The sequence below is a fragment of the Moschus berezovskii genome, chromosome 8 (assembly GCF_049115385.1).
Source record: "Moschus berezovskii isolate FMDL1 chromosome 8, NW_MosBer_1.0, whole genome shotgun sequence".
NCBI classification, from domain to species: Eukaryota; Metazoa; Chordata; class Mammalia; order Artiodactyla; family Moschidae; genus Moschus; species Moschus berezovskii.
The window spans coordinates 38,021,994-38,044,479 of record NC_142467.1 but is presented as its reverse complement, the minus strand read 5'-3'; the positions used below and the strand labels follow the sequence as shown (position 1 = coordinate 38,044,479).

At 42.3% G+C, this 22,486-nt stretch overlaps 1 protein-coding gene across 3 annotated transcripts in view; it reads right to left on the bottom strand.

Annotated features, from left to right (window-relative positions):
* The window catches only part of GABRB2 (gamma-aminobutyric acid type A receptor subunit beta2), a 283,075-nt gene extending 281,823 nt beyond the window's left edge, over positions 1–1,252 (bottom strand). For all 3 annotated transcript variants that reach the window (XM_055430093.2, XM_088838352.1, XM_088838351.1), the window contains exons 1-2: positions 1,131–1,252; positions 882–973 (exon numbers count right to left, since the gene is read on the bottom strand). In XM_055430093.2, coding sequence (XP_055286068.1) covers positions 882–973; positions 1,131–1,207 — 169 coding nt within the window. In that variant the 5' untranslated portion in view covers positions 1,208–1,252. The remainder of the gene's footprint in view (positions 1–881; positions 974–1,130) is intronic.
* Positions 1,253–22,486: the final 21,234 nt, after the last annotated feature.

Genomic DNA, 22,486 nt, shown 5'->3' with positions numbered 1-22,486 from the left:
TTTAAGAAAAGGGTGGCAGGTAGTCCTCTGAGAAATGCTCTATTAAACAGGCATGCACGTGCCCCATGGGTGAGGGATTCCAGCTCTTCTACATATGCAGATGTCTCAGCATAAGAATACACACAACCCACAAAAGCACCTGAATCCGGCTGGGCTAGCTCAAGGGAAATGTTGTATAAAGCATTGAAACCCCCTTCTCATTCTTCCCACCCCCTACCCCCTTCAGTGCAGGTTTTAACTCTTTGAGATTTGTTACAGTCTGGAGTAAAATTAAATAGACATATCATTGTATCTAAGGCTGAAGCAAGAGAGATCTCTGGCCCTTCCCCCCCTACCCTCCCTGTCCTGCATGCCCCACAGGTCTCCTCTAGCCCCTTCCCAGCTGTCCCCTGCAATGAGGCTTCCAGGACTGGATAATATCCAGAAAGCAGCCAATTTAAACCATGGCCTGAACTCCTCCAAAGGAGGCGGGCACAGGGGGTTAATGCCACTTCTCAACCAACTGTCTGCATATCCTGTCCTCAAAAACGTTCCCGGTGGCCTTCAGGAAGACAGGTTCACTGGCACAACATTAATTAAACTTAAGAGGTTTGTATATCAGCAAAACAAAGGCGGTGAAGCAAAGAATTTTAACAGTGAAGCTGGAAGACAGCGATCTCCAGTATAGGCTAAGAGGGTATCTCTGAAAGACCACCTAAGTGCTGGAGAGTAACACACAGGCTTCAGTTTGGATCATTTTTCTCAATATGGTAACACAGAGATTCAGTCAATACCCCACATGCAGCCCACAGTAAGGGAGAAGAAGACAGCGCACAAAGCTCAAAAGACAGCTCAGGCAATAGCTGCTGGGCTGTTTCTTATCACCAAGGCAACCCCATTACCTCCAAAATCTGGTCTCAGCCGAATATCATAACCTTTCAGGAGTCTATCCACCGTCTCTTTAACCAGCGACATATTACTAGGGTCATTGACACTAAAGAAAGAAAAGACAATAAACAGGCATCAATAAAACAGCAGGCACAGCGCTTCAGTAGCTATCTGATCCTCACTACAGATCCTTGCTCACAGAGGTATGCAGACAGAGCCCTTCAAAGTGAAAAAGGAAAAAGAGAAACGCTAGGCACACTTACCTCTGCGCACAGACGGCGGCGATTATTAAGGGGAATGACCAAATCCCAAAGTAGTCCTTTTTCCGGACTCTCCACATCCCTTTAGTTTTGGATGGGTTGAGGGTTTCTCTGAAGAGAGGAGATCCAACTTAGTCTGCCCAGTGCAGTAATTCTAATGTGAGGCGCATGCGCACGGCGTACCAAAACATCAAAGGGGCAGCAGCGGTTGCCTGGGACCGAAAAGATTTCCTTGTTAAAGGGGAAAAAAAATTAAAGGAAAAAAAAAGGGAAAACATATATATGTGTGTGTGTGTGTGTGTGTACAATATATACGTATTTGAATAATATAGAAAAGTCACCCTACGGGAGGACCCACGGTAAAAATCTTTGTTGTCCTTTTTGTTAAGACAAAAACAACTAGAGCGTCTGGTAAGTTTTGGTAGTGGCAGGAGGCGGTTTCGCACCTCGCGGGTTGTGGGGTTTTGGGTGTGTGTGTGTGTGTATGTGTTTCCTCTTAAATATGCAGAACCAGATTAAGAATTTAAAGGAGAGCAGGTGTGTAGTGTTAGGGGAAAAATGAGTGCCTGGGAGTCGACTTCTGGTCTCAGCGAGCGGCGGGGAAAGGAATCTGAACTTTATTTCCAAGGCACAGAGCATCCCCTGCCTGGGGCGAGATGGGTGCTGGAAGTGGGGGTTGTGTGGCGGAGGTGGGGTGGGGGGAGGAACAGGAATGGTGGGAGCGGGAGTGGAAGGTGGAGGGAGGGAAGAAACTGATGGGAGGAGTGTTGAGCAATGGGTTGGATTTGGGGCCGGGAGTGGAGGGGGTACGTAGCGTGGAGAATAAGACACGGAAATATATATATATAATATATAAATACATATTTTAAAGAAGAAAATGATGCCTGGTCTTTTCTAGGAGTCAAGGAGCAAGCTTTTCTTCACTACTCACGAGCGATTTCTGTCTCCTCCTCCTCCTCACCCTTTGCCCCCTATTCCCAGTGAAGAAAACCTCGGGGTCCAGGTTTCTGGCCGAGTGACTTGCCTGACCCGCCAGTGCAGATTATTTATAGCAGGAAGGGCGGGGGGAAGTGGGGGCGAGGGGAGTCGAAAGCGCAGTGTCTCCAGGTTTCTCTCTGCTTCTGCACTGGAAAATTATTAGCAGGGAGGGTGGGATTTGGAGGAGGCGGGATAATGGGACGTGGGAGCTTAGGGATGCCAGGGGGGCGAGACGCTCCGACCGTGAGCGGGTGCAGGAAGCGCCGGCGGGCCGCCCACGCCCCCTCCGAGCACGCGCACTGGCGCGAACACGGGCGGCCCGCGCGCCCCGCGCCCCTGCTTGCCTCGCCGGCCCGCGCTCGTCGCCCACTCCCGCCGCGCGGCGCTGGTGGCCCCCGCCCCGGCCCCGCCACCTTCGGCCCCTCGGCCACGGCCAGGGAGGGAGGGTGGTGAGGCCCGACACCTGGCGGCGCCTCGGGACCTGAAATACCCGAGCGGTGCCCAGAAGGCAGGCAAAAGGAGGAAGGGGCCGGGCGCGTCGCCCGGGGCTCCGCAGCTCCCGCGGGCTCCACGCCACCTCTTCCTCGCGTCCCTGCTCGGGGCCAGGAGGGGCTAGCGCACCCCGGGGCTCTGCCCTCCCGCCGGGGGCTTGACCCGGCTCTCCGCGGCCGCGGGGACACAGAGGCAGCCGCGAGCGGGCTCGGGGGCTCGAGAGGGAGGGAGATCCGCTGAAGAAATCTTCCCTCCGCTCCAGAGAGAGAGACGCCCCGTGGGCGCCGGGAGACGCTACTAGGCTCCGGCAGCGGGGCGGTCTGAAGGCGCCCCGGGACGGACTCTCCGGGTTCCCGAGGTTTATTGGTAGTTGGGGGGCTGGGAGGGGAAGGGAAGGCAGGGACTCCTGCTACCCTCCCACCACCACTCCTTTGTGAAGAACGAGAAAAGTCGGAGCTCGAACCTGTGTTCCGAACCCCAAAGCGGGAACTTGTAACTCCTCCACCTCCTAATCAGCTTAGCCAGTAACTGAGCGCCTACTGTGTGCCAGGAGTGCTTCGTTTAGTTCATTCTTGCACGCCCAGGTGCATTAGGTAGCACCCCACTCTCCCCACATCATGGATTTAGAGGCTGGTGGGCTCAAGCAGAGGAACTTGCCCAAGGTCACCCAGGTGGCCAGAGGTGAAACCTAAACTGGACTCGAAAGCCCTAACCATTAGACCAGACCGTCGTGACTCTCCCGTCCGACATTGCGGGCTGCGGGCTCCCCTTGCGGCGTAGCTGCCGCGCCGCCCACCCCCGGCGGCCTCCGGAGGCGCGGGCGAGCACACCGCGCCAGGCCGACCCCCACCCCGCGTCGGCGGAGAGGAGGGGGCGCCGGCCGCCGTCTCCTCAAGGCCCGGGTCCCAGCGGCAGCCGTGACCTATTTTACCTCTTGCCAGTCTACCTCCTCCCCAGCCTAGGTCAGGGGTTATCCTGGGACGGCCGGGGAAGTGTGGAGGCGGGAGGGCTGCGAGGTGAAGCGGGAATCCGACAGCTCCGCGGGGACAGTAGGCGAGCGGCACGGGGCGGGAGGAGCGTTTGCTCTCGCCCGCACGTGGAGTTTCTGCCTTTGAGACGGTGAGACAGCCCCTTAAACACTGCAGCCTCACAGAGCTACAGCCTGGCGGGCTACCCGGCTCCTAGGAGTCCCTCCAGAGACACAGCATGAGGGAGAGACAGAGGAAATGAAACTATAAGTCTCCCCATCTGTAATTACTTGGGTAGAGAGTTAGAGGGATCAAAATACAGACCAATGGCCCGGGGAAACTGCCGATTTCTCTCTATCCCTTGTCTAACAGACACAATGGGAATGTTTTACACAGCCTCACTCATTTGAAGGGGGGTATAGTTTAAATGATTATTAATAACATTATACCAGAGGATTCCCAAAACAGTTTGACATCACCAGCTGGTGAAGCCCTGGAAAGCTTTTCTTCCTCTTGAGAACACCTCGAAACAGGATTTTCCTTTTGACCATTAGCTATCCATATTGCGTTTGCTGCACTACCAGCTCATCTTTATTTAGGCTCAGTTCAATTTCAGTTGAAAGAACGAACAGAACAAAATCAGGAATACTACCATTCCTCTTCCAATAATAATAATAATGGCCTAGTGAAACGTTAAACAGTATTTATTGAAGACCTAATATATACAGAAAATCAAGGGAAAGGAGGGCAAATAATTAGAAGAAAATTGCATCTCAGCCAGTAAAACAATAGCACAGACTTTTGGGCTCAAATCCCAGTTCAAATACTTAGTGTCTTTGGGGTTTGGACCGGTCACTTAACCTTTCTATATTTTAGCTTCCTCTTCTGTAAAAATTAAATACAATGCTTTCTTTGTTGTAGAATGGTATAAATATATGTGTAGCATTTGGTACATGATTAATATTAGCAATTTTTAATGAATAAGGCATAATGAATGGGAAGGAAAGCAAACAAGTTTTAATGGCATTAGTCTATAAAGACCAAGTGGACATAAATTTAGTGTAATTCTCCTGAGAAAGCATAGATTAGTTTGAGAAGAGAGGATCAGAAATTTCAAGGGAATTATCAAAAAGATAAGGATAAGAAGAAAATATATTAAAGACCCAAGCAGCAATCAAAAGGAGAAAAGACAAAATCAGTTATTTTCCTTTTCTGGTGCCATCTCAGTGTTATTTCTTAATAATAACTGTAACTAATGCAAACAGGTATTGTAACTGGTTACAGAATCCAAGATCAATTTATGTCTAAAGTGGATCTCTATTTTATAGCAGAATCAACACTAGGACATCTCTCTGGAAGATTTGGCTGATAACGCTGCCTAGGACTGTGAAAATTGGAACAATAATGTGCAAGGGAAGGCACTACTGGATTCTGGAAATGTGTCAGTTTCTGGAGAGCATCCTCCATGATCCCAAATGTATAAAGGGAAGGCAAAGTGTAAGAAGAGATCATGATTCAGAATCATCTCTTGAGCATGAAGCATATAAATGCCAAGTGATAACAGTCACTAATCATCTGGTATTTATCTTTGCTATAATATTTATTCATTTGTTCGGTAAATATGTATTGGATATTTGTGGTAGTTGCTCATTTGTGTCTGACTCTTTGCAAACCCATGGGCTGTAGTCTACTGGGCTTCTCTGTCCATGAGAATCTCTAGGCAAGAATACTAGAGTGGGTTGCCATTCCCTTCTCCAGGGGATCTTCCTGACCCAGGGATCGAACCTGGGTCTCTGTATTGCAGGCAGATTCTTTACCATCTGAGCCATCAGGGAAGCATAACTGCACCCAACTTGTGGCTCAAACCCATGACGCTGGGATTAAGAGTTCCATGCTCTATTCACTGAGCATTTACTTTATGTCAAACATTATTTGATAAGCACTGGGGGATAACATGTTGAAAAGGCAGCCATTGTCCTTAACCTTTTGGAGCTTTTGACTGTGGAGAGAGGAGAATAGAATAACACATGCAGAAGGTATTGTGAAGAAGATAGGATATTAGGAATCCATAATTAGTGCAAATTACTCAGCTTGAGGGTTTGTGTAAAACTTGCCTGCTGAAGTGATGTTTTAACCTGAGATTTGAAAGATGAGTTAGCCTGATGAAGAGTTAGGGAAAGAACATTCTAGGAAGAAGATATAGTAGTATGTGAAAATATCCAGGGCCAAGAGAGGATGGAAGGAAGAACAAGGGCTAGGGTGCAAGGGTACGAGTGGCTCCAAGAGTGATGTGGTGGGAGACTGGACCAAAGCAATTTGGTTCCATTAATCTGTTGAAGTAGAAGAATGACAGTTAAAGAATTAGCCTGCAATGCAGGAGACTGGGGTTCGATCCCTGGGTGGCGAAGATCCCCTGGAGGAGAGCATGGCAACCCACCCGAGTATTCTTGTCTGGAGAAAAACCATGGACAGAGGAGCCTGGTGGGCTACAGTCCATGAGGTCTGAAAGAGTCGGACGTGACTGAGCAACTGAGCACAGGCCAGCGGAGTGACAAGATGAGTTTTGATCACACTGGAGGAAGGTGTTGATGACTGTAGGGGATCTCTTTTTGCAAGAATCCGGGTGAGAGGTGATGTTGGACTGAATTAGGATAGTGACAGTGAAGCTGGAGAGAAGTGGCTGGAGTTGTGTGGGAGCAATGGTTAACTTTGTGACACATGGGCTATGGGGAAAGAGGGAAAGGGGTTCAAGAATGACTCATACATTCTGGTTTGAGCAACTCAGTGGAGGCGGTAGAAGAAAGCAGATGGGAATCATACATTCAGTTTGAGTCATGATGAATATAAAGTCCCAACTCGCCAGCTAAGGTGCACTGGACATTTTGTTATATGGACACTGAGCGGTGATGTGGAGCCAATACAAGCTTTCTGTATTGCAGACTGACACTTTACTTCCCTTTCTGTCTGAATTGTTCTTTTTAGGACATATTACTATCTAACATATTTTATTTTGCCTGTTGTAATTCTGTCTTCCTGCGTGAAATGAAAGTTCAGAAAAACAGAATTATGCCTGCTTTCCGAAGTACTAGGATCCTGGTGGACTACAGTCCATGGTATCACAAAGAGTCAGACAAGACTGAGTGAATAACACTTGGCCAAGGGCTATAGAAGAAACCTAATACGTATGTTTTAATGAATAAGTCATTATTTGATGATCCTTCGGATCATCCTTCCGCTTAAATCATGAGAGTTTATGACAACTTATGCAAGGAGGATGTATAGAGTAAGAAAGGAATTTTCTGGAAATTGACAATTTACAGCCCTCCAGAAAGGTGAAATTAGAAATGGCCCCAAAAGCAAGAGGAAAACCACAGTGATGTGATCAAAGCCAAGGAAGGAGAATATTCTAATAAAGAAGGACTAGTCAACTGTATTAAATCCTTAAGAGGTTTTAAAGTTTTTGAATAGATTACATGCTTGTGGTATACAAGATGAGCCAGTATTTCCTTCTGCCACCCTGATTTCTTCCCCAGAGGAAAAGCGGGGAGGCGGAGGTGATATTCCATACCATAGCCTTTATCCTGTGAGAAATACATATAGGATATGTCTCAAGTGCCAAAGCACCTTTTCTGACTTCCTGCTGCTGGTGTAGCCTCAGAGATGATGATCATGGATGAGGTGTACCTGCTTTGCTAGATTGATTAAACATAAGTGTTTATTATTATTTTTTAAAATGAATAATGAATACCTTAGCTTTGAATATTGATTAACATCTTTTTAAATAGTGTTCCAAAATTTCAGGAATACTGAAAAGTAGGAAGAAAGTAAAAAATATATATTGAAAGAAAATATACATTTATTGCTTTCAGTACCCACTTACTAATTACAAATAGTGTTTTCAAGTCTATAACTTCCTCAACCTACCGTAATGTATAAATAAGAACCATTTTAAAATAACTTCTCCAAGTACCAAGCATCTTATATATGAATGCACCTCTATTTATTTTTATATGCTAAAAAATATTCCTGTGAAGTGAAAGTAGCTCAGTTGTATCCGACCCTTTGCAACCCCATGAACTATAGCCCGCCAGTCTTCTCTGTCCATGAAATTCTTCAGGCAAGAATACTGGAGTGGGTTGCCATTCTCTTCTTCAGGGGATCTTCGCAACCCAGGGATCGAACCTGAGTCTCCTGCATTGCAGGCTGATTCTTTACCATCTGAGCCACAAGGAAAGCCCAAAGAATATTCCTAGATTTTATCAAGTATTTTTCCCTTGCTCTAGTCAGCAATAACCTTCTGTATTTGTCTGGCAAACCTTGCCTTCACAGACACCAGAAAGTTAGGCATCTCATATATTACCATAAATTCCAAGTTATGGGCTTACAGTTTAATGAGGTTTTGCTCTGCAGAATAGAAATGTTAATTCTATGCCCACTGAGTCCTATTTGTTTCTCCTTTAGCAAGTAGCACTAACATTAAACCTGAGTGGCTAAAAAAGTTTTAACCAGAGTAAGACTTATGACATAAAGATCTATTTAAATTCAGTAAAATATAACATGTAGTAATAATAATGAAACTGGTCTGTCAGATGCTGTTCGAAATGCTCTCTATATAGTAATTTCTTTAATCTTTACAATGTGTCTATAAAATATTAATAATTATTACTACCATTTTACCTATAAGGAAACAGAAGCCGAGATTAAATAAGATTGCACCCAGAGCCCCTTCCCTGCAGCAGTCCACTGCTGACCCATACCTCTGCAGGAGACACTCAAACACAATTCTGTCTCAGTCTCTGTGGGGTCTCTGGGTCCCAAAGGCCATGCCAAAGAATGTTCAAACTACTGCACAGTTGCACTCATCTCACACACTAGCAAAGTAACGCTCAAAATTCTCCAAGCCAGGATTCAACAGTACGTGAATTGTGAACTTCCAGATGTTCAAGTTGGATTTAGAAAAAGCAGAGGAACCAGAGATCAAATTGCCAACATCCGTTGGATCATCAAAAAACAAGAGTTCCAGAAAACCATCTACTTCTGCTTTATTGACTAAGCCAAAGCCTTTGACTGTGTGGATCACAACAAACTGTGGAAAATTCTTCAAGAGATGGGAATACCAGACTACCTGACCTGCCTCTTGAGAAATCTGTACGCAGGTCAGGAAGCAACAGTTAGAACTGGACATGGAACAATGGACTGGTTCTAAATCAGGAAATGAGTGTGTCAAGGCTGAATATTGTCACCCTGCTTATTTAACTTATATGCAGAGGACATCATGAGAAACACTGGGCTGTTGATGCACAAACTGGAATCAAAATTGCCAGGAGAAATATCAGTAACCTCAGATATGCAGATGACACCACACTTATGGCAGAAAGTAAAGAACTAAAGAGCCTCTTGATGAAAGTGAAAGAGTAGAGTGAAAAAGTTGGCTTAAAACTCAGCATTCAGAAAACTAAGGTTATACATCTGGTCCCATCACTTCATGGCAAATATATGGGGAAACAGGAAACAGTGGAAACAGTGACAGACTTTATTTTGGGGGGCTCCAAAATCATATGGTGACTGCAGCCATGAAATTAAAAGACACTCCTTGGAAGAAAAGTTATGACCAACCTAGACAGCATATTAAAAAGCAGAGTCATCACTTTGCCAACAAAGGCACATCTAGTCAAAGCTATGGTCTTTCCAGTAGTCATGTATGGATGTGAGAACTGGACTATAAAGAAAACTGAGCGCCAAAGAATTGATGCTTTTGAACTGTGGTGTTGAATAAGACTTTTCAGAGTCCCTTGGACAGCAAGCAGATCCAGCCAGTCTATCCTAAAGCAAATCAGTCCTGAATATTCACTGGAAGGACTGATGCTGAAACTGAAACTCTGATACTTTGGCCACCTAATGCAAAGAAGAAAAGACCCTGATTCTGGGAAAGATTGAAGGCTGAAGGAGAAGGGGACGACAGAGGATGAGATGGTTGTATGGCATCACCGACTCAATGGACACGAGTTTGAGTAAACTCCAGGAATTGGGATGGAAAGGGAGCCTGGCATGCTGCAGTCCATGGGGTGGCAAAAAGTCAGACATGACTGAGCAACTGAACTGAACTGAAGATTGCAGTTTATAAGAAAATGTTAATAGACTCAAGCTCTTCCTGATACCTGTGTGACTTTATACGTAAAACTCTTACAGATTTGTCTACAGTTCTCAGCTTCTCTCACCCATTGCGTTAATGTAACAGAAATAAAATCTTAGCTCAGACAAAGGGTCTCCGCACCTAATGGAGATTTGATTTAACAGTCAAATGAGCAATGGAAATTTTGAGAGCTGGAGTTACCAGACACCTTTTGAAGGAAAATACTTTTTAGCACCACCTCAAATGAATCGATCTTCAAGAGTACAGTACAAAATGAAATTACTGATGCTCCAAATGGAGGTGAAATTGTTAGATGAGGAAATTACCTGAGCTCTGACACCATGGGGATTCTAATTATATTCATGCACAGTCTTAGAAGCAATGGAACACCACATCCCTTATACTAGAAAAGGCTAGAGTGGGAGAGAAGTCCTTCTTACCAACTGCTTCTCCAGACCTGCAGGGGAGGAGAGGTGAGCTTATCATCATAAATAAATGAGTAAAACTGATGTATAGGCAGTGACACGGACAGTCCTGAGGAGTAATTTCTCAGTTTCTCTCTCATCAGGTTGGTTTTTAGCGATGGTCTGTGAGAATTGGCCAAAGATGGGTGTAAATTCAGTGTCCAAGATGGAGTTTTCCAGAATGTGGGTCATGCAATATGAGGCCTCTCCTGATGCTCTTCTTCCAGGATTGTTTTTCTAGTAGATCCCTGAGTTAGAAAGCCTAGGGTTTACAAGCCTTCTAAAGGCCTATAAAAAATTTTGGAATTCTGAAAAAAGTGCATATTGGATCCAAATTTTAAAAAGTAAACTGCAATGTAGAAATTAATCAATGTTTAATTAAATGTCTATAAAAATTTAATACTATTCTAATTATACAGATTTAAATTTCATATGGGAAAGGTGCATTTTAATGTGCTTTATATTACGTGTTGAGGGCCCATAAAGTTAAAGGCCTTGAGCATATGAAGGTCTTAAAAAGCTCCAGCTGTCTCCAGCCTCAGTCAGAGTTACTCTCCCTACTTGTATGCAGCTAATGTCAAGTGTGTGTGCGTGTGTGCTGTCACTTAGTCATGTCTGACTCTTTGTGACCCAATGGACAGTAGCCAGTCAGGCTTCCCTGTCCATGGGATTCTCCAGGCAAGAATACTGAAGTGGGTTGCCATGCCCTCCTCCAGGGGATCTTCCCGATCCAGGGATCGACCTGCGACTCCTTCATTGCAGGCGAGTTCCTTACCACTAAGCCACTGGGTAAGTCCAATGTCAAGTGTAGTGTCTTGCTTGTTTGTTTCATTTTGGTTTTGATTTTGTTTTTTCCTATAAGTCCCCTTTGGAAGCAACTAGATTTGCTAATTCTACAAGGAACTTTCACTCTTGTGTTTAATTATTCCCCAGGCTCAGTACATTTACCTAACTTTTAAAAGGCACTCAGTAATTGATAAATTATAATTGCAGTTCTTCAGTTCAGTTCAGTCGCTCAGTCGTGTCCGACTCTTTGCGACCCCATGAATCACAGCACACCAGGCCTCCCTGTACATCATCAACTCCCGGAGTTCACTCAAACTCATGTCCATCGAGTTGGTGATGTCATCCAGCCATCTCATTCTCGGTCGTCCCCTTCTCCTCCCGCCCCCAATCCTTCCCAGCATCAGAGTCTTTTTCAGTGAGTCAACTCGTCGCATGAGGTGGCCAAAGTTTTGGAGTTTCAGCTTTAGCATCAGTCCTTCCAATGAACACCCAGGATTGATCTCCTTTAGAATGGACTGGTTATTGATAGCTAATACTTACTGAGTGCTTGTTCCCTAATTGGCTCACTTTCTGATAACACCAATGATTACTCATTTAATTCTTTGTAGTGTATTTATTATTGAGCAGTATATTATTCAGTGACCTTGGGGTCAAAAGTGACAGTAACTGAATTCAAAGTAGCTACAGTAAGTGACCATTTAGTCATGTAAATGAAACTTAAAGGTGTTCAGCTTTAGCTACAAGTGGATTCAGAGGCTTAAACTACTTCATCTACTGATTCTGTTTTATGAAAGTTGGCTTCATTCTCAGACAGGCTGTCTTCCAAAGGGCTTCCCTTGTGACTCAGCTGGTAAAGAATCCTCCTGCAATGCGGGAAGACCTGGGTCTTCCCAAGGTGGCCATGAGCTGCTCTGGTTTAGCAGCCTTGAGAGTATTAGCAATTTACTCCCTCCACTAAAGTTAGATGGTAGGACTCACTGCAGGCTGGGGGACTTGATGATAGTTCTACCTTCAATCTGTCACTTGCTCTGATGGGTGGGCAGGTGTTCACCCCTGGTCCTGAAGCTGGGGTGGTAGTGTAGTGTAGTGTTAGTCACTCAGTTGTGTCCAACCTTTGAGACCCCATGGGCTGTATCCCGCCAGGTTCCTCTGTCCCTGGAATTCTCCAGGCAAGAATACTAGAATGGGTAGCCATTCCCTTCTCCAGGGGATCTTCCAAACCCAGGGATCCAGCCCGAGTTTCCTGCATTTCCTGTGTTCTTTAACATCTGAGCCACCAGAGAAGCCCAAAGCTTGGGTATACCATATCCACACCTTATGAACTGGGAATGGTTGAGGAATAATTACCCAAAGACCACTCATGTGTTCTTTCCAGGAAGAGGAGGCATGGATGCTGAACAGATAAAAGTCACTAAATGTAGGATAGGTGTTACTACTGACCATATCTTTTTGATAAATAAATAGTTCCATAGGGACTTGGATCTGACTAGAAGAGGGACCCAGACTCACTGTATCGGTCTTACATGAGTGTCCTTGCAGCTAGCTGACACGACTGAATGAATGCATGCATCAGTCTAGGACATCTGATTTCTCAGGTCCGTGTCAAGACGGATGGGTGGATGATTGCTGCTCACATTTCAGCAACTCACATAGTCATCCATGAAACAATCATCCTCAAAATTATTTTAAAATAGTCATAAATACTTGCAAGAATCAATGGAAAATTTTAACAAAATTATAGATAAGAATGACTAGAAATAGAAGATTCTTATTAACTGAAAATTTGTGTAACTGACCTATTATTAAAAATATTGTATTGTCAATATCAGATAATTGCATTAGTTCCATGTATACACAGTGAAACCTATCTGTATTAGTTAACTTTTGAAAGAGTGAATTCCACAGCAAACTTCTTTGCTGTTTAAGCATTTAAATAAAGTAATTCCTATACTTATAATCATAGGATATTTCCTTCCTCATTAGTGTTAACACGTGTGTGTTTGTGCATGTGTTAGTCACTTAGTTGTCTCCGACTCTTTGTGACCCCATGGAGTATGGCCCGCCAGGCCCTCAGTCTGTGGTATTCTCTAGGCAAGAATACTGGAGTGGGTTGCCATTTTCCAGGGAATCTTCCCAACCCAAGGATTGAACCTGGATCTCCCGCCTTGTAGGCAGATTCTTTACCATCTGAGCTACCAGGAAAGCCCAGTGTTAACACATAATTTTCCTTAATAATTAAAATTAACCTTTGTTTAATATTTAACTATGACATAAGTCACTGCTGATACTAAATGACCTTTCCTGATACTTATATTCCAACCTTTCTACACCTCACTTAATTTTCACAAAATACTATGAGGTAAGTTCTAATATTATCCCCATTTCACAATATTCTGAAAGTGTCACATTGTGATTAAGAAAACATTCTCTTCAGAAAAAGAGGAGTGGAGAAAAACTAGTCAAAGTCTATCAGAGTGAAGATTTTCTTTAATTGGAAACCTACAGAGTAGGTGATAATAACCACTGTTTCCTTCCATTTGTTTTAGCATAATTCTTCCGTAATAGAAACTACATGAATCATGGTTTGTTCCTATTTCCTGAGAAGATGAATTTAGTTTTAGGTTCAAATCAATGATTAAGAGCTGTGAGTGAAAGTGTTCCTACCGAGGGCTACAGCATGTGATAGTCTAGAGCATAGCCATCTAGCCGTTGTCTGTAAAATAAAGAAAGACACTTTCAGGCCAGGAAGTCCAACAACCAGTAGCTACCATTGTTTACTTTTTAAAATGTAACTTAACAGGAGTTTAGACTTAAATCACTTAGTTGTTGGGGGCCAACGACGTATCAAAACAAGAAGCAAAGAGTACTTTGAAAATTTGGTACCCTCCTGTCACCCTGCTTATTTAACTTATATGCAGAGTACATCATGAGGAACGCTGGGCTGGAAGAAGCACAAGCTGGAATCAAGATTGCTGGGAGAAATATCAATAACCTCAGATATGCAGATGACACCACCCTTATGGCAGAAAGTGAAAAGGAACTCAAAAGCCTCTTGACGAAAATGAAAGAGAAGAGTGAAAAGGTTGGCTTGAAGCTCAACATTCAGAAAACAAAGATCATGGCATCTTGTCCCATCACTTCATGGGAAATAGATGGGAAAACAGTGGAAACAGTGTCAGACTTTATTTTTGGGGGCTCCAAAATCACTGCGGATGCTGATTGTAGCCATGAAATTAAAAGATGCTTACTCCTTGGAGGGAAAGTTATGACCAACCTTGATAGTCTATTAAAAAGCAGAGACATTACTTTGCCAACAAAGGTCCGTCTAGTCGAGGCTATGGTTTTTCCCGTGGTCATGTATGGATGTGAGAGTTGGACTGTGAAGAAAGCTGATCGCTGAAGAATTGATGCTTTTGAACTGTGGTGCTGGAGAAGACTCTTGAGAGTCCCTTGGACTGCAAGGAGATCCAACCAGTCCATTCTAATGGAGATCAGTCCTGGGTGTTCATTGGAAGGACTGATGCTAAAGCTGAAACTCCAATACTTTGGCCACCTCATGCGACAAGTTGACTGACTCACTGGAAAAGACTCTGATGCTGGGAAGGATTGGGGGGTGGGAGGAGAAGGGGATGACAGAGAATGAGATGGGTGGATGGTATCACTGACTCGATGGACATGAGTTTGAGTGAACTCCGGGAGTTGGTGATGGACAGGGAGGCCTGGTGTGCTGTGATTCATGGGGTAGCAAAGAGTCAGACAGGACTGAGCGACTGAACTGAACTGAACTGAGTCATATACTTTATCTAGAAGTTGGCATGTAGTTCCCTGATAGTTAAGAGATGATTTTGAATGTTATATAGATAAGAAAATCTCAGTCTGATACTAAGATGCCATCAGCATTATTCTATGACTTGTTACTTATTCATTTTAATTGAGAGGAGTGAGTCTTTAGATGCAGACCATTCAGATTCTCTTTTATTTTTTTAATTGGGGGTATAGGTGCTTTACAGTGTTGTGTCAGTTTCTGTACAGCAAAGTGATTCAACCATAGGTATATATATAGCCCCTCTTTTTTTGGATTTCCTGCCTGTTTAGGTCACCACAGAGCATTGAGTAGAGTTCCTTGTGCTATACAGCAGGTTCTCATTAGTTATCTATTAATATTTTATACATATTAGTGTGTATATGTCAATCCCTATCTCCCAGTTCATCACACCCACCTCTTTCCCCCCTTAGCACCCATACGTTTGTTCTCTGTGTCTGTATGTTGATTTCGGCCTTGTAAACAGGTTCATCTGTACCATCTTGCTAGATTCCATATGGGGTGTGTTAATCTGTGATACTTGTCTTTTCCTCTTTCTGACTTCACTCTGTATGACAGTCTCTAGGTCCATTGTTTTTTATCATTATGACTATATTTCATTTTTGGTCAACAGTACTAGAGTTCCATAGAAGGCAGTGAAATTACCTTTATTTAATAAAATTTAAATTAAAGGTGAGTAAATAAAAGGAAATATTGATAAAATAGCAGAGCAGGTGGTATGTGCATTTGACAAAAATAATGTAGGCGGTGTGCAAACATTTGGCAATCTTTGACTACACAATTTGGGCAGGAACAATCTGCCAAAGTTCTGTGAGAGAAATTGTCCTAGTTTATATTGATGTGAGGGCCTTCTAATTTTGAGGAATCTGTGATCATCAGAAATCACTCATGTAAGTGATCAGCATATAGGAAATGCGAGGTGAACCTGAACATCTTTAGACAGCAGGGTTGTCTTTATGTCACATATGTCAAAATCAAATTTGGCACATCAGTGAGTATGCTGAGCATCTATTCACGTAGATGTGTGCTCAGTTTTGTAGGGAGCAAAAAGATGAATTAGACAAGGTTTCTCCCCTCAAGGAGCTAAATCATAGCAGGCGAGGATGAGGAAGCTAGCAAAAATGATTAAGCAGTAGAATATTAATGTCACAAGAAAGACATAAACTTAGAAGAGCATAATCCAAGCAGATTGCAGGAGAAAGAGATCATGGCTGGTTAGAATTAAAGGGAAAGCCTTTGCTATCAAGATGCTATTCTAAATCTAGAAGGATGGGTAAAATATTACTGTAGTTATTAGCAGGCAGTGGGGAAGTTTGAGGTAAGTTTCTTCATCCACAAATCAGTGTCTGGCTAAAGAGAGATAAATGGCTGGCAAAGGCAGCCACAACGTGGAGAACCTCGATGTCAGAATGAAGATTTCAAATTGTGTAGATAGGGGAAGGGTTCCCTGGAATCCAGTCACCCTGTAAACATTTATCAGCAATGTTATATTTGCCACGTCATTTTGAACAGAGATCAGCAAACTTTTTTGCAGGCTATTCAGTTCTGCAGTAGTAGCATGGAAGCAACCATAGATAAACATAAACAATAAGGGTGAGTCATGGGTTAAGGAGTAATAGCAAATGAAAGGAAACAATGCCACTGGGAAAATATAGTGAGAGCTTTATCAGGAAAGAAAACAAGCCAACAACCAAGACACTTCACCTATCATGTAAATGGCACTAGTGATTTGAAAGTCTTTTATGCCATTTCTATATTCAAAATGGCTTTCCAGGTGGCTCAGCAGGTAAGGAATCTGCCTGTGATGCAGATTTGATCCCTGGGTGGGAAAGATCCCCGGGAGGAGGGCATGGTAACCCAATTCAGTGTTCTTGCCTAGAGAATTCCATGGACAGAGGAACCTGGTGGGCTACAGACCATAGCGTCTCAAAGAGTCTGACACAACCCGAGCAACTGAACATGAGCATGAGCACTATATTCAAAAGGGCAAGAGAGTATTTGGCAAGAATGGCATAGCACCATAGATAGTTTTAATCTTAGTGTGAAGTTGAGCTGACTTGAGAAAGAAACCTGATATCCTAGATTCTTTTAAAATTAAAAGAAACCTAAATAGTAAAATGAATGCCTGCCTATTCTTTTTTCCCTCTCAGCAGCTAGGAGTTCGTGGTCTACAAGGAGCTGTTTGACCCTTCCATCCTTCTACATGGACAGGAAAGTTCAAATGGGACATTAGAGAAGAAAACCACTGAGATCTTATCTTGACTAAAATGTCATTCTCCCAGGAGAGAAAGTAGAGTAACAGAAAATGATACAGTGTTTAAAAAGATTAAATTTAAAAGTTAAAAAAAAAAAAAAGCAGGTATCAGTTAAAATACCTTTTAAAGACAGCAAATCAAATTCAGAGATTTGGGAAGACCCAGTAATCATTGAGATGTTAAGAGACAATATAAAATTCATATAAATTTTTATAGATAAAATGAGAGACATTAAATAAATATCTGGTTTGCAATAGGAATCTCTGGTCTGTAACTTCAAACAAGTTCATTTATTTATTTTCCTGTTATTAAGGTTGTGTGGGAGACATTGCAAATGCTCAACCCAAATTCTTTCAGATCATTTTTGTATTCCAACTGCACATTTCACACCCAACACACACATATAACATATTTTGAGGGATAAATCTGTGGCCAGTATCTGCATTCAGCCTCTTCATTTTGCTCCTCTTGGGCTATAGTAGCAGCCATTGGCCACTGGGAAATACTTGGAAAATTTCCAGCCTCCCAGGGTGCCAATTAATTCATTTAGTGGGAAATAAAACAATTCTTATACAACTTACACTCCAGAGTTCCTTTGTGGAGTTAAGTTCAGACTTATCCTCTAAATGGCTTTTGCTTGAAATCTCACTCTTGTTTAGTTTACCCTCCCTTTCCTATCTTATTTCACCTCTGTGCTTACCATTTGCTCATAAATCCTCTCTTGATCTGTTCCTGGAGAATGAACCTAAGACCAGTGAAACTTTCAGATGCAAAACAGGGGAAATTGTTACTTCTGAAAAATAAGATAGCATTGTGTGTTAGTTGCTCCGTCCTGTCCAGCTCTTTGAGACACTATGGACTGTAGCCTGCCAGGCTCCTCTGTCCATGGGATTTTCCAGGCAAGAATACTGGAGTGGATTGCTATTTCCTTCTCCAGGGGATTTTTCTGAACCATGTCTTGAACATAGGTCTCCCAGAGTTGTAGGCAGACTCTTTACCATCTGAGCCACTAGGAAATCAGAAGTCTAAGACATCATTATTGGAACTCTAAAGATAAGACTATCATGAGTTATAAAAAATATTAGTATTACTGTTTTTTAAGCAATAGCTGTGTGATTGGCTGGTGGCTCAGATGGTAAAAGCTTCTGCCTACAATGTGGAAGACTTGAGTTCAATCCCTGGGTCAGGAAGATCCCCAGAGAAGGAAATGGCAACCCACTCCAGTACTCTTGCCTGGGAAATCCCATGGATGGAGGAGCCTGGTAGGCTACAGTCCATGGGGTCACAAATACTCGGACACAACTGAGTGACTTCAGTTTCTTTTCTTTTTTCTTTGTGTGCTTGGGGCAGGGGAAGAAAGAGTACATGTTACAGGCTTTTCCTGTTTCTTAGTTGTCTCAAATGTAAAATGAGGGTGTCTCTAAATTCCTCTCGGACCTAAAAATTCTAAGACCTAAATCAGGGGTTGGCAAACTGATCAAATCCAGCCCTGCCTTCTGTTTTTATGAATAAAGTTTTATTGGAATGCATCCATGCTCATTAGTTTAAATACTGTCTATGCTTACTTTCAGGCTACAACTACAGAATTGAGTAGCCTCTGAAGTAGATCTCTTTTCATCCTCAACATTTTTTTTTAAGTCTGATGAGGAAATTGAGACAAAGGTCAAGTCACTTGCCCAGGTTTATAGGGCAAGTAATGGGAGAACCAAGACTCACATTCAGTCACTCTGCTTGCAGAGTTAGCAATTATAACTAGAGCACTGAGCTACCCTGATTTGGGAAGGCCACAATGAAAATGAATGTTGAATCCTTCTGACTCATAGTGACTATACTGTGTTTATTTTGTCTTTAGTAGCAGGGTTAACATTAACAGGAAAGCATATGGAAGCATGAATGGAGGAGAGGGAAGGTATCGGCAGGTTCAACAAAGTTGTTAGCAAATGACACCAAGAATAAAATATAGCCTGCTTATTTTTTCACCATCACATGCAGTCCTAAAATGTAGTTACATGTTCTTTTCATTTTTTTTTTCTTATGTTGCAAATCATAGACACGTTCACAAACAAATTCACAACTAAGATGCTTGACTTAATCTTCACATGCCAGCTTCTCGCGTCTCTGGAGCAGAACGAATCATTTTACGCCACTTCTCACTTCTCCTCCCCTTCCCACTTCCTTTGAGATTGCAGTTCTGCTTAGGCAACATGATGAATGACAATGCCATGGGTAGACAGTTTTACTTTTGAACAATCCACAATATTACAGTGCATCAGCAGAATCTGTCTTGGGTTTTTTTGTTTTGGAGCCTATTGGCATAAATTCTCTCAAAATATATTTGTATATCCTTTTCCAATGAGGTGGCTTTTCATTTGGATGGAACAAGTTCATATACTGATGTAAGCTGAAGATGAAAACATCCAAAAGAGGAAAAGATAGACATTTTTCAATTTATCTTCCTTAAATGACATACTGTATTTTGATCATGGAGAAGTAGGGGGTTGGCTAATATGAATTCCTATTTCTTTAATTTTTTGGTTAAATATTTTGCCACTCACTATTTTGACAATTGTATCATATGAACTTGGTTCAGATACCTGGTTTTGTTCTTTATAGCTTTAATTTAGCTCCATTCTTCATGTAGGTAAAGTGGATGATAACATTCCTTATTCTGCCCAGGTGACATCTCCTAACATAACCTTTTGCAGTAATGTCTGCATTGTGATTAAATCAATTTCTCTGTCTCTGTCCCTCTTTGCCTATGTGTGTGTCTGTGTGTTTTACATTGCCATTGTGAACCAACTGCCTAAGAACATAATTGTGCTTGCCACTGTGATAAGTAATTAATATGCTTCATTTAAACTTCATATTAGTCTCTGAGGTTGGATTTGACATCTGCCATTTTCAGATGAGGAAACTAAGGTTGTAAAAGTTAACGGACTTGCCCAAAGTCACTTGACCAATTAATAATATAATAAAGATTCCAACTCAGGTTAGTCTGCTTCTGTCTTAACCCTATACAAGAACGCAAACAATTAAGATATAGAAATTCTCAAATATTAGGGTGAATCAAGATGTAGATTGCCTGTGGTGATCAGAGCTTATGACGAATCTAAATCAAAAGGGTGAAGGTAAAGAAATTTTATTACCAAGGTCTAGAACACATTGATAATATCAATAATCATGATAGTTAGATGAATAAGCATTTATTCTGGATAGAAGCTTCATAGAGATCAGGGATTTATGGCCAGGAGTCTGATGTTCTTAGCATCTAGGCTAAGATGCAATTTAACAGAAAGAAGGTAGAGTATATTGTGGGTAGCAGGTAGAGTATATTGTGGGTAGCAGGTAGAGTATATTGTGGGTAGCAGTGGGAAGCATTTTGGCGCACAACTATAAATTTAGAAAAATATGTATTATAAAGTGGTGTTATTATAAGCTTATAAAAAAGTTCTGATAACTTAGGAAAGTTGCAACATTTGGGTGTTTTTGGAAAATTTATTTAAAGAAAGTAAAGGGACAGAGTATCATGGTTTTGTAAACACCTATTATTTAAACAGTATCTCCTTGCTTTGAAAAATATGTATCATTCCCCACCACATTTTAATGCTGTGCATGTGGATTCCAGATACATAAACCACTGAATCTGCCTCTGAGACTGGAAAAGGATAAGTGAAGTGAAAGTCGCTCAGTCATGTCCAACTCTTTGCAGTCCATGGAATTCTCTTGTCCAGAATATTGGAGTGGATAGCCATCCCCTTCTCCAGGGGATCTTCCCAACCCAGGGATCGAACCCAGGTCTCCCACATTGCAGGCAGACTCTTTACCAACTGACCACAAGGGAAACACAACAATATTGGAGTGGGAAAGAATAAGGAAAATAAAGAAAAAACTAACTATAAGATCTCTTGATTAGTGATCTAAAAAGGTCATGTCCAGCTCTTTGCGACCCCATGGACTGTAGCCCACCAGGCTCCTCTGTCCATAGAATTCTCCAGGCAAGAATATTGGAGTGGGTTGCCATTTCCTTCTCCAGGGGATCTTCCCAACCCAGGGATCAAATGCAGGTCTCCTGCATTGCAAGAAGATTCTTTACTATCTGAGCCACCAGAAAAGTCCCTTCAAAGCAGAGAGGCTGTTTAAACATATAAATGTTGCCTTCCTAATATTTTACTTTTAGGAGAATTCTCCATGTAGAATATAATGCATTTGGAATTTAAGGATTTGAGTTCTCAGCATTGTCTCATTAAGATTTGACCAAGGAGAAAATTGAGTTCAAAGTGAAGAAACAAACCATGGAAGGTATTAGCATTAGTGATGAACTTCTGTTGACAGTTATTGGTAGATACCTTTTAGGAAAAACTAGTATTAACGGCATCAAATTTCCTTTGCTTAAATCTAACGTCCTATTCTCGAACCTCAGTCCATAGTTCATCAGGCACTCTATCTATCAGATCTAGTCCCTTAAATCTATTTCTCACTTCCACTGTATAATCATAAGGGATTTGATTTAGGTCATATCTGAATGGTCTAGTGGTTTTCCCTACTTTCTTCAATTTAAGTCTGAAATGGCAATAAGGAGTTCATGATCTGAGCCGCAGTCAGCTGGATCATGTAAACAGCAATAGAGTTCCAGAAAAACATCTATTTCTGCTTCATTGACTATGCCAAAGCCTTTGACTGTGTGGATCACAATAAACTGTGGAACATTCTGAAAGAGATGGGAATACCAGACACCTGACCTGCCTCTTGAGAAACCTGTATGCAGGTCAGGAAGCAGCAGTTAGAACTGGACATGGAACAACAGACTGGTTCCAAATAGGAAAAGGAGTACGTCAAGGCTGTATATTGTCACCCTGCTTATTTAACTTATATGCAGAGTACATCATGAGGCACACTGGGCTGGAAGAAGCACAAGCTGGAATCCAGATTGCTGGGAGAAGTATCAATAACCTCAGATATGCAGATGACACCACCCTTATGGCAGAAAGTGAAGAGGAACTCAAAGGCCTCTTGATGAAAGTAATCCTTGAAACTACTCATCGAGGTAACTGTTAATATGCCTATGGAAACTGACAAAGCTAAAAATAATCAGAATATGAATTTAAACAAAAGTCAGGTGATTTCAAAGCTGGTGATTTCATTAAGCTATGTGGATGCCCTTTAGTTCTTTTTCTTGCCTGATTGCTTTTGCTGGGACTTAGTCCTGTGTTGCATAGGAGTGGTGAGAGTGGACACTCTTGTTTTGTTTCTGATCTTAAAGGAAAAGCTTTCAACCTTTTCCACTGAATGTGATGTTAATGTGGGCTTGTCACGCGTGGATTAAAATGAGGTCCTATGTGCTCAGTGTCTCCTTTTATTACATGCCATCTCCTATGCTTTTTCATTCCAACCTCTCCTCTACTCCAAATTTTGGGTTTTATCCTGTAACCTTGATATTGTTAGGAGTTCTTTGAATACTTT